The sequence below is a fragment of the Schistocerca piceifrons genome, chromosome 5 (genome assembly GCF_021461385.2).
Source record: "Schistocerca piceifrons isolate TAMUIC-IGC-003096 chromosome 5, iqSchPice1.1, whole genome shotgun sequence".
In the NCBI taxonomy this organism is placed as follows: domain Eukaryota; kingdom Metazoa; phylum Arthropoda; class Insecta; order Orthoptera; family Acrididae; genus Schistocerca; species Schistocerca piceifrons.
In genome coordinates, this window is record NC_060142.1 from 317,055,962 (window position 1) to 317,069,063 (window position 13,102).

At 43.4% G+C, this 13,102-nt stretch overlaps 1 protein-coding gene across 1 annotated transcript in view; it reads right to left on the reverse strand.

The window, feature by feature from the left end:
- LOC124798968 overlaps window positions 1–12,311 on the reverse strand; it is a 40,902-nt gene extending 28,591 nt beyond the window's left edge. Inside the window, exon 1 of the mRNA XM_047262504.1 lies at window positions 11,993–12,311. Coding sequence (XP_047118460.1) covers window positions 11,993–12,311 — 319 coding nt within the window. The remainder of the gene's footprint in view (window positions 1–11,992) is intronic.
- Window positions 12,312–13,102: the final 791 nt, after the last annotated feature.

Below are 13,102 nucleotides of genomic sequence, written 5' to 3' on the forward strand. Positions count from 1 at the left end.
ATTTCGTTGCACTTCCCATTTCATTCCACTTCTTTTGAAGAAAAATTTCACTAAAATCACAAAAAAAGAGAATATTATTATTTGCAATGCAGTTCCTCCAAGCGGTGCGCAACAACAAGAGCAGAAATGTGACATCCATTTATTCTGAGGTAAGACTTTAATTTTGATTTTTTGCACAGGGCCAAAGACCGATATTTCGGTTTAATTGAATTTTCTTATCACTGAATGGACTTTAATTTTTGGTGAAGAATTTATATTTGAGTCAGATTGCGAATTTCACATTTTGTTGCCATTGTCAGTACATTTCATTGTGGGCAGGTTACGCTTAGAGCAGTGTCCATTAGCATTCATAATTAAATATTGTCATATTTCTTTCTTTCAAATTTTTGTGGGGAGGTTACACTCGGCTCCCATTTCTATTAAGTATTGTCTTTTTTCCTTTTAAAAATTTTTGTGGGGAGGTTACAAGGGAACGATCTATTCATACGTAATCAGCATGGTTTCAGAAAACATCGTTCTTGTGCAACGCAGCTAGCTCTTTATTCGCATGAAGTAATGGCCGCTATCGACAGGGGATCTCAAGTTGATTCCGTATTTCTAGATTTCCGGAAAGCTTTTGACACCGTTCCTCACAAGCGACTTCTAACCAAGCTGCGGGCCTATGGGGTTCGTCTCAGTTGTGCGACTGGATTCGTGATTTTCTGTCATGAAGGTCGCAGTTCGTAGTAATAGACGGCAAATCATCGAGTAAAACTGAAGTGATATCAGGTGTTCCCCAGGGAAGCGTCCTGGGACCTCTGCTGTTCCTGATCTATATAAATGACCTGGGTGACAATCTGAGCAGTTCTCTTAGGTTGTTGGCAGATGATGCTGTAATTTACCGTCTAGTAAGGTCATCCGAAGACCAGTATCAGTTGCAAAGCGATTTAGAAAAGATTGCTGTATGGTGTGGCAGATGGCAGTTGACGCTAAATAACGAAAAAACATGAGTTCCAAAAGAAATCCGTTGGAATTCGATTACTCGATAACTAGTACAATTCTCAAGGCTGTCAATTCAACTAAGTACCTGGGTGTTAAAATTACGAACAACTTCAGTTGGAAAGACCACATAGATAATATTGTGGGGAAGGCGAGCCAAAGGTTGCGGTTCATTGGCAGGACACTTAGAAAATGCAACAAGTCCACTAAAGAGACAGCTTACACTACACTCGTTCGTCCTCTGTTAGAATATTGCTGCGCGGTGTGGGATCCTTACCAGGTGAGATTGACAGAGGACATCGAAAGGGTGCAAAAAAGGGCAGCTCGTTTTGTATTATCACGTAATAGGGGAGAGAGTGTAGCAGATATGATACGCGAGTTGGGATGGAAGTCATTAAAACAAAGACGTTTTTCGTCGCGGCGAGATCTATTTACGAAATTTCAGTCACCAACTTTCTCTTCCGAATGCGAAAATATTTTGTTGAGCCCAACCTACATAGGTAGGAATGATCGTCAAAATAAAATAAGAGAAATCAGAGCTCGAATAGAAAGGTTTAGGTGTTAGTTTTTCCCGCGCGCTGTTCGGGAGTGGAATGGTAGAGAGATAGTATGATTGTGGTTCGATGAACCCTCTGCCAAGCACTTAAATGTGAATTGCAGAGTAGTCATGTAGATGTACATCTTTCCGTAGATGCTCACAACAATAGCACATGAACATTTGACCGGCTTCGCCGTTATCGAGATACACGTTCACACGCTCTTTGTAATAATAGTCTGCTCTTTGTCAAAGACGCTTCTCTCAATGTATTTCCCCATTTGCACCCCAAATCTGCGATAGGGTGATCCCCTGTCCGCGTATGCTCCGCTTACGTACTTTTGCTAGGGTGTCACGTGCCCACAATGCCACTAGGTGTCATCCAACGTCGCGCTGTGTATTGGTCGTAATGTTTTGTCTCATCAGCGTATAATAAGTAAATACTTCGTTATAGGGCAGATTATAACACAGTAGAGTTACTGGCTCCGAGCACTATGGGACTCAACATCAGTCCCCTAGAACTACTTAAACCTAACTAACCTAAGGACATCACACACATACAAGCCCGATGCAGGATTCGAACATGCGACCGTAGCAGTCGCGCGGTTCACGACTGAAACGCCTAGAACCGCTCGGCCACCGCGGCCGGCCAGTACAGTTACTGTATCACAAAATGAGCACCCGACTCCATAGCCAAACGCTAACGCACATCCATGTGATGGAGCTCCACTCGGACGTAAGCTAGTTCTATCCTGGTGGTGGGTTAAATTTTCGAGGTCAGTGTTTGACAGTCATGGCGAGAAGAGGTGGTGGCGTAAAGTTACTGATCTCAAGAATTTAAGCCAATGCTCTGAATTAAATTTCGAACCTCTCAGCAGTGTTTTCAAGTGGAGGCATGTTTCACCGTCGATATCCGACCACTGAATGGGAAAGTTACGCTCGGCGATCCCCTTGGTGCTATTCGAGAGGAATAGGCCTTTAATCCTGTCCCTTCTCTATTATCATCACCACAGAACACAAACGCAACACTACAGTTTACACGCTACCATTACACTCACCTACACTCTACAAATACACATACATGCGCGGCACAGCTCTTACGACCCGCGAGGAAAGTTGCCAGTGAACGCGGAGGAAGATCACCCTAACCCCATGGCTAAACCAACCCCATGTGATATCCCAGTCATTGATGTCGTATGACATTTACATTTGCTTAATGAGTTTGTCGTTAACAGGTGTTGCCTTAGCGATGACTAATAATAATTCAGAACCGAAGGGTGGGGTATATCGTGGGTATTGGTACAGAAGAATGGAAAAACTAACTGGAGCCGACCTCGGTGCAAATCAGTTTGGATTCTGGAGAAATTTAGAAACACACGAAACAGTGCTGATCATACGACGTATCCTGGTAGCTAAGTTGAACAAAGGTAAATCAACTTTTATGGTTTGGTACACTTCGAAAGCCTTTTAGACTACATTATTCGAAATTTTGAAGGTAGCAGGGATAAAGTACAGGAAGCAAAGATAATTTACAACTTACACAGAAAACAGACGACAGTTATAAGAGTCGAAGGGCCGTGTTGTAGCTTATTCCGAACGTTCTTAAATAACTGAGCCAGCGGAAAGCCAAGGAGAAATTTGGAAAGGAAATTAAGGTTCGGGGAGAAGAACTGAAAACTATGAGATTTACTGACAACATTGTAATTATGTCAAGCACCGAAAGGGCTTGGAAGAGCAGCTGATCTAAAGAATAGTGGGTCGTAACGGCGTTATTAGTTGAACATCAAAGAAGCAAAACAAGGATAATGCAATGTAGTCGAATTAAATAAGGAAATGCTGAGGGCATTATATTAGGAACTGAAACATTCAGAATAGTATACGAGTCGCTATTTAGTCATAAAAATAGCTGATGGTGACAGAAGTAGAAAGGGTATTAAATGCAGAGTGGCAGTAACAATAAAATCATTTCTGAAAGATAAGAATTGTTAACATCGAATGTAAGGTTACTTGTTAGAAAGTCTTTCCTCGACGTATTTGACAGAAATGGAAGTGATAAAGACCACTAATCACGAATCATCATCCATTGTCCTCTACAAGCACAAGAAACAACTTCCCTACTACAGCGACTAGCGAGTTCCGTGCAGCAGTTAGAACCATACCGCCAGCAACTTACAACAGATTTAAAAGCACATTCACAGAAATATTACAAGAAATAAAATGTAAAATTAATTAATTAAATCTCATGTCTCATGGTGTACTTCAGTTCTTTGCTGAAGCTTGCTAAATGGTCGTCGTAACGAATATCAACTTCGTTTAACAGTTTCTTTACGATATCGCAAACGCGTACTCCTGTAGCTCACAAATCATTTCGGAGCACCGTTCCGACTTCGCTGTGAATTTGCTTGGATTGGTAGCGATTTTAGCTTGATGGTAAATTAATGTAGTATATTGAAATTTCGGGAAAACATTTTTGTAGGTAACATATTTAAGTATTTAATACTGCAAGATTAGACGTTACTGTAAGTGCGAGATAACCGCCGGAAGTGTGAAATTCTGGTACAGTAATAACCGTCAGAATATTGAATTCAAGGAGGCACACGTGCATGCATTGTATCGTAAAGGTGTCGAATGTCAATTTGTGGGGTGGAGTTCCATGCCTGTTGCACTTTGTCGGCCAATACAGGGACGGTTATGCTGGTTGTGCATGGAGTTGTCGTCAAATGATGTCCCTCCCATATGCGCTCCATTGGAGGCAGATCTGGTGATTGATTAGGCCAAGGCAACATGTCGACACTCTATAGAGCATGTGGTTTATGACAGCGATGTATGGACGAATGTTATCCTGTTGGGAAACATGCCCTTGAATACCATTCATGAACGGCAGCACAACGGATCGAATGAGACTGAGGTACAAATTCGCTGTCAGGCTGCGTGGGATAACCAAGAGAGTGCTCCTGCTGTCATACGAAATTTCACACCACACCACAACTCCAGGTGTAGATCCACTGCGTCTAGCACGCAGGTAGACTGGTCGCAGGTCCTCAGCTCGCGTCCTCCTAACCAACTCACGGCCATCACTCGCATAGAAGCAGAACCAGCGTTCATCGGAAAACACAGCAGACCTCCATCTAGCTCTCCAATGAGCACTCTCTTGGCACCACTGAAGTCGCAAATGGTGGTGGCTTGGGTCAGTGAAATAAACGCTAAAGGGCATCTGACTCGAAGCTGTCCTTGAAGTTGTGTCACTGTGGTGCCAACTGCTGCTCAAATTGCTGCTGTGCGGTTTTGTTCATTAATCACTGAGGTAACAACACCTGCCAATTCTAATCTATTGAACGTATCCTACATCCTGTCCAGAATGTTTTGCACTATAGCACTTTGATGTACGGTTGCAGGTTCGATAGCCCAAGCTTCCTCATCTTCCGACTTTTAATGCAGCTCGACTAAGTAAATCTGTTTGCTAACAGAATACGATTCAAATTATAAAAATTAAAAATAATTCTTCTAATTCATATCATTCATCTCTTTCAATTGAATGGAAGTTAGTTTTACTTAAATGATAATTATATACGACAATGGCTAAGCAAACTACGGAAACACTCTCGTAGTGAGCTGTTCACTAATGGAACATTACCATTACGTACATGGTTATGATTACGAAAAGTCACTGAAACGTTTGTCTTACTATTGCTAACTAAATTCTGCACGGTGTTACTATTATTATTTGCCAACTCTGCTGGAATGAAACTTCTGCAGGTACGAGGCGTATTCCGAAAGTAAGGTCCGATCGGTCACGAAATGGAAACCACAGCGAAAATCAAAAGTGTTTTATTTGCAATAATTAGCCACACCCTCTAGCAATGTCTGCGATATTTGTTGTAGCGCTGTACCAACTTTCCAATACCTTCGTCATAGATGGCAGCGACTTGTACTTTTCGCCGATGCTCTACGCTGATCTGCAGTTTGCTGTCTGTGCCAAGACGTTGACTTCATAGACGGCGGTTCATGTGAGCAGCGATGAAAATCAGAGGGAGCAAAATCCGGGTTGTATGGAAGGCGATCAAACACTTCCCACTGAAAACGCTGCAGGGACGTCCTCATTGCTCCTGCAGAGTGCTGCCGAGAACTGGAAATTCGTGACAGTTACGTTGTGTGGGCTGCATCAAGTCAGGTGAAGTCTCTCGCGGCCCATCATACTTGGCGGGAGACACTGTTTTCTAGGCATCTTTACGTGCTCCCTGTGCGCAAAGAACTGAAAAGACAGACGTAATGCGATAAACGGGCATACTACAGGCACTGTCCAATACACCTATGCAAAGCTTTATCGGATTTTCACAGCGGTTTCCATTTCGCGACGATCAGACCATACTTTCGGAATAAGCCTCGTAACTTTCAGTGCAGAATTCGGTACTGCAAAGTTCAAGGTAACAACAAAAAGTTTCACAACTTGTGTTCAATACACAGTAGAGGCTGTTTTTGGCTTGTAATCTTTCCGTCTGGATTTCCTTACTCCATATCTCGTCCGTTTCTATAACAAAATGTACAGCAATGGATTAGTTATTTGACAAGTATTTCCAAATGTATAATTCAAATAACTATTTCTTATGTATGTCACAAATAATTACAGGTTTCTTAAATCAGGCTGGCAACTATGTGGTTAATACAGAGACATGGAAACAATCTATGATATCATTAAGCATCATTTTACAAACTTCATAAATCTAACTAGGTGTTATCTACGTGGCAGAAATAATTTACTCATTCAGCTGCTTCCGCGCGTGTGTGCGGATGTTTGATCCTCATCAAAGATTATCGGTTTTCAACTGTTTCTTTGAACATCACGACGCTAAACACAGACTATCTCGATGCAACCAGACTGTGGGTGTTGCCAGACGGCAACTCATGAATGTACGAGTGGTTTCCTTAGCGTTATACATGAATTTATGGTTTATTGCTAAATGGCAACACCATGCAATAGAGGGTTAATTTTCTATTTCTATTGAACTTTTGCCGTTATTAGTCTTTCATATGAATGATTTTATTTGTCCATCTGGCTCACAGGGGTCTGCTCTCTGTTCGCGTTTAGTTTTTAAACCATCGTCGCGTAAAGCCTCGTCGCTTACTGCCGCTGTTACTGTACGCCGAGCTTGTAGGTTCGTAAAACGGCTTCTGGTGCAGTACACTGCTAAGACAATTTCTCCCTGTCACTATTACACAGTTACGCCCCAGGGTCAGGTAACAGGACAGGAGAACGAAGGTTCTACAACACTCCAACAAATTGGTAACAAAGCCACACAAATGAGTTAAAAAGGTTTTCTTATCTTTCTGACTTGTCCGGTATTGACGTCTGCAATACTGCATGCAATATAACACAAGAAAGTCCCTCTATGGCTAAGCGCAAATAATCGTAGGTATACTCCACAGTACATAGCAAACGCAATTTACAAGACCTGTCTGCTCGAAACTAAGAGTTCACTAAACATGTTCCCTGTCTAAGTCACCAAGTGGGTGAGAGCTCCTCTTCTGCTTCCTAGTAGGCTTATGTCGGTTGTCGTCCGGTGATTAGCGGATTGTACTCGGCCGGCAATGGGCCCAGGCGAAGTCGATGTCTTCATCCTCAGCGCTGTCCGTGGCGCTGGTGGAACTCGCACAAGTATCTATGGCACTGGCGGCCTCTGGAGCTTTTCACCTCACTGTGTCTTGTTCGGAAGTCACAGCATTTAGGACACAGCATCGGTATCCGACACAGGAACGGGATGAGCAGCTGCAGTGCTCCCACCACCTCTCGAAGGCAGGTGATGGACAGTATCCATATCAGTTAGGTCAGTCCTCCAGCAGGCCTGCATAGTAATTGCGGCTTGCACTACACATCAACGTTGCCTCGAATGTTGGCACTGTACCTGGCACAGCAGCCTCCCTCCAGCGAGACTAGTCGTTTCATACACAATCGAAGACAGCTAGGTGTGCTAAGGATCGAGCTCCATAGCCTCCCCTCCGACTGGATAGCTCCAACTGACACAAAGTCTGAGACTATGCACTGGACAGTCGGCAAATAGCACTCAGCAATCAGGATTTGTCGAGAGGGATGGGGTATTTATGTTGATGCTGACAGTTCTCTCTGCAGCGGTGGCGACAGCTATGACATGTGTCCTGGTGTTCCCTCACTGTCGGCTCTTCCAGAGAATCAGACTTTCACAACTTCACCTCCCAGAGGCACTTTTTTGCTGGTTCGGCACCTGATGATACTGATGATGATGATCTCAATTTGTGGGGCACTCAACGATGTGGTTATCAGCGCCTCTACAAATTCCCAATCTTTTCCCTGTCCAGTCTTGCCATTTTTTCGGAATGACGACGAAATGATGAGGACAACACAAACACCTAGTCCCCGGGCCGGCACCTGAGTACTTATTGTTGCGTTGCAACTAGCTTTCCTTACGACACACTTCTTTGTCACTAATGCAACGGTACCCCTCTGCTTCCACGATGTCATTGTGCTTTGCTTGCAGACTAGGGTGCTGTGATAGCTTCCGTGTTTGCCGCAGTTTACTTAGCATTTCCCCCTAGGTGACATTCTACTGGTCACTGACATAGGAGCTCGTCGGAGTGGCCGAGCGGTTCTAGGCGCTTCAGTCTGGAACCGCGCAACCGCTACAGTCGCAGGTTCGAATACTGCCTCGGGCATGGATGTGTGTGACGTCCTTAGGTTAGTTAGGTTTAAGAAGTTCTAAGTTCTAGGGGACTGATGCCCTCAGATGTTAAGTCCCATAGTGCTCAGAGCCATTTGAACCATTGACATAGGCAAGTGCGTACACAGCCTGCCGTAGTGGCCGAGCGGTTCTAGGCGCTACAGTCTGTAACCGCGCGACCGCTACGGTCGAAAGTTCGAATCCCGCTTCGGGCACGGATGTGTTTGACGTCCTTAGGTTAGTTAGGTTTAAGTAGCTCTAAGTTCTAGGGGACTGATGCCCTCAGATATTAAGTCCCATAGTGCTCAGAGCCATTTGAACCATTTTTGAAGATGTCCGAATTGGCGGCAATAATACGTCGTTGCTTGTCATCAGGTGTTGTTCGAAAGTCCTTGTAGACAGCATCTTTCAGCTTTTCCCACAGAAAAAGTCTGCAGGCGTCAAATCCGGGGAGCGGACCAGCCAAGCTATAGGTCCTCTGCGTGCAATCCAAATGATTTGAAAACAATTTGAGAAGATACGCTGCAGTACTTCGTACACTATTGGCTAGACAACCATGAAGTTGGGACCAAATGTTCCTCCTAGTCTACAGAGTAACGTCGTCTAGAATCCTTGGAGTTAGGAGTCTGTCTATGAAAAACGGGCTTATGAGCTGACTGTTCACTATCTCACACGACACGTTTACATTCTATGGGTGCTGAGGTTCCACATGACGAATCCAAAGGGGACTGTCAACAGACCGATAGTGCATGTTTCGGCGGTTTGCCTGGCCAAGATTGGTAAATGTGGCTTCATCACTAAACAAGATACATTATACGAAATTTTCGCTCTTCAGCGGAGTGTGTGCTGATATGAATCTTCCTGGCAGATTAAACCTGTGTGCCGGACCGAGATTCGAACTCGGAAGCACTTGCCCGTGAAATGCAAAGGTCCCGAGTTCGAGACTGGGTCCGGCACACTGTTTTAATCTACCAGGAAGTTTCAAGATACATGATACGTCTGGAACACACTCTCTTAATGCCCATGTACAGAACACGATCCTCATAATCGTTTCCATGAAGTTCTTGATGGAGAGAGCTGTAATAGGTATGGAACCTACGTCGATGGAGAAAGCGTGGGACACTTGCCTGTCTCATGCCACTATCTCGTGCGATTGTGAGGGAGCTAACGTTCGAATCAACTGTAACAGCAGCAGGAACATTATTTTTTCCATCTTATGCCACATTTTCTAGGTATTACTCTAACACTTTCACGTAACTGGTTGAAGATCTTGATAAATAATTGTGATAAATAATTGCCGAGACGGTTGATTTCTGTTGGGATATCTCGCCGCATACATCGTACAAGAAAGAGGAACGAATGCATTCTTCCTAAATTCTCCACGCACCATGAGCACGTCGACTTTTTCCTCTTTGGTAAATCCCATCGCCCACTCACGACCTACTTACTGGACTTTCATACACTAACTGACTAGCAAGCTGGAGTGCACTCAAGGAATACACAAGCATACTGTAAGCAAACATAAGAATATCGTACGTAGCAACTATGCGGGTCGAATGGCACAGATAACTGTCATTGTGGGAACTTTTCAAAATATTATATCTCGTAAAGGACTCGCACTAGAATCCTGCAACAAACGCCATTTACTTTCTATTTTATACTACTTGTAGTTTGTTACTGCCAATAGACGTTGTTGCTTTTTTTTAAAAAAAAGTGGATGTTTGCACAAAAAATACGCTTTATAAGTATTATTACAATCTGTTTATTGGCCAACAATACGAGCCCCTCACTACCAATCCATTCTGCGGAAACCGCACAGCAACTGCACTTTCCATCTCTGCAATATCTGCAGTGCTGATTTAGGCGATTCACCCTGTGTATCTAAATAAACACACACACATCAGACTGATCGACTACATTTTAGTGCAAGCTTTTAACGAGAATGCAACGAGCAATTAGAAAACACTGTTGTCATGAGTATTGACATGTTCGGCAGAGGTTGTTTCATTTTAACCAGCTACACAAGTAATCAGTCATTTTCTGAGGCTACGGAAGTAACCAGGCAGTTCTTTTCTGTGTCGAGGGCAATAACTGTAAATGGAACAAATTTCCAAACACTCGTTTGTTTGATGTCTTGAATCTCAGCACAATTGCAGTGTGATGATAGAGCTGATGGTAGCAGCCGTGACTGAAGTTCGGTCTGAGAGTGCTCGTTATGAACCATCTCTTGTTCCCTTTGCCAGTGGATCTTCGTTTCATGTATTACTTTTCAGAGTATCATTGTGTTTTTGTTATATGTGGGTGGATTTGTCTGTACGAGGTGCCCTCTGCGCATCTTCGGTGGTAATTAGATCCCTAGCTGGAGGGCATCTCTCTTGTATTTCATTGTTTGACTCTTTGTTTGCCATTTGGTTGACTTCATTATTCCATAAGAACCCGGCAATTCCCTTAGTCCATAAAAAAGCGATTTCTCTAGAGTTTCTTTGTTGTTCTGACACAGCAGCAGCCATCTAAGGTGGTCTGTAGAGGTTCTTTTCGTCCCTACCAATGTTTACTACACAGAAACGAGGCCATTTGTATTACGATATGGTTTTCTTTTTTTAAATCATTATAGGCACAGTCAACTGAGTCATCATATTGGCAATCATTTTGAGTAGTCTATGTTAATATAGTAACATGTACATCCAGCACTTGGGTGACACATTAGTAATGTTACTTAAAATATGCTAGCAGTCGTATTTCTTGAATTTTTAGCGTCGAAAATGCATACGAAAGTAGAGATGTTTATCTAGTGTCCAACATCGGCTGGAATATCGTTCCTGCTATGTTTCGAATAAACTGCAGATAACCAACGGGTAGTTGGTATCTCCTCCTCCATTCTTATCAAATTCATTGAGAAGAATACCCTTGACGCCTATCCAGTCTAAGTAGAAAAGATTTGAACCAAACATGTTCTGTGTTCGAACTCCATGTGTTAGACGTTGCCAGTAATGATGTCGTGAGATAATAAAAACAAGATAAGTAGTAAGTACGGCTTGATCGAAGCGGTCTGTAAAGCTTGTAAGGGTGTTACAGATGTTGAGCTGACACATAATTGTTAAAAAAAATAACGTTAGCAAATCAGGTCGCCCTGCGTGAAGATTCAAGCAGCTTACCAGAGGTTGTATTGCCAAACTGTTCTTCGTTTGGTTTCCTCAAATCTAACTTAAATTTATCACTTCCGAAAAAACGCACAGTTTAACTGGTAATGAGCATTTCAACAAGAGGTAAGTCACGCACTCATAGAATCTGTACATTACCTTATTCTAGCGCATCCAAGTGCTTGAATTTGCGCACGCAGCGACCTGATTTGCTAACTTCAATGCTAAATAACTCGGAAACGGAGCAACGTATCGAATTTTTTTCTTAACAGTTATTTCTCAGCACAATCTCCCCTGCGTTACCCTTGCCAGCTTTTCAGACTGTTTCTGATCACCCTCTATAAAGGGAAATAAACACTGATCCTATTACCAATTCTTCATGGCACGTGACTTTTCCTTCTCCAGTACGTCTACTGCTTCACATCATTACCCACTATTCGCACCAGTAAGACACGATTCATATCATTTCTGGGATACGAATAGAAATAGGTACCTTCGAAAATAATGTGTCGAAACTGAATAGTACGTATGCATATATTATCATGCGAGTCGATATTCTCCGTTATTAGACGATGGTAGAAGGTACATGTGAAATAACGTGATGATGAAGAATCGGAGACGAAGGCTTCTGGTATTTAAATAGCAACTACGCTGTGAAAGATTGTCAGAATTAGCGTCTAGCCGCGTGGTTGATGAGTGCAGCAAGTGCAGCAACTGTGCTTGGCTGCGATCCGTCACCGGCTTGGGCGAGTCTGCAGACACAGGGGCTGACCTCAGCGCGGCAGAGTTGCAGGCCTTGTCATTGCCCTGACAGCAGGTAGATTTGCGAGCGCTCCGCCGCCACTGTGCAGCTGAGCTGGCCGCGGTGCGACTCGAGGCGGTGGCGGCGCTGTCACCGCGGGTGACGTGTAGGTCGCTCCACAGCCTCGTGGTCAGCCTCCTTCCCGGTAACGCGAGGGACGGTGTCATTGCGGCAGCCTCACTCCTAATAGAAGGAGTTTCCTGCATGAAGATTTGCAGCATACCATTTACTGCTCGCGACTGTTGGTTATTGCTGGTTGCTTTTTTCCCGTTTTGCTGTTTCCGGTTTCCGGGAGACGAGGACTATTGTCCAGCCTGGAAATAATGGGCTTGAATTCCCTTGATCCGGAAAAGCTGGTGGTGGTCGAACCAACTCTTTTCAAGACGGAGTGATGTCGACAGGACAAACAGCTTTTCCTAACGCCCATTTGAAGAAACCTACTGAAGTTCATGACAGGGAGCACCACTTTACAGTACGTACCTCACTGTCAAGCCATATTTATTTATTTATTTATTTATTTATTTATTTACATAGTTTACGCCCACATTGGAGCACTAGAATCAAACATAATACAACAGAGTCTACAATGATTAAGATTGGGTCTTAGCAGTCAGCAATTTCTTCGTTTCCCAAAACTTCTTCATTCCCTGTGATCTGGCTGTTCGTTCTTCTGAAGATATGACATACTTCTTCCGTTCTGATGGTTTGAATGTCAGCCGTGTGTATTTGTTCTTCAGAAGCAGTTTCTCTTCTCTGTGTTGAATTTGGTGTGTGGTGATGTTCAGTTCATCCAGATCACTTTGTACTTCTTCAAACCAGACGTTTTTGGTTTTACTGTTACAGAAATAGTCAAAAAGTTGCTTAAGGATTCTAGTATTTGGTAGGCGAGATATGTGGCCGAAAACTGCAATCCTTCTTTTCCACACTGTATCAATAATTCACTTTCTTTAGACACTAT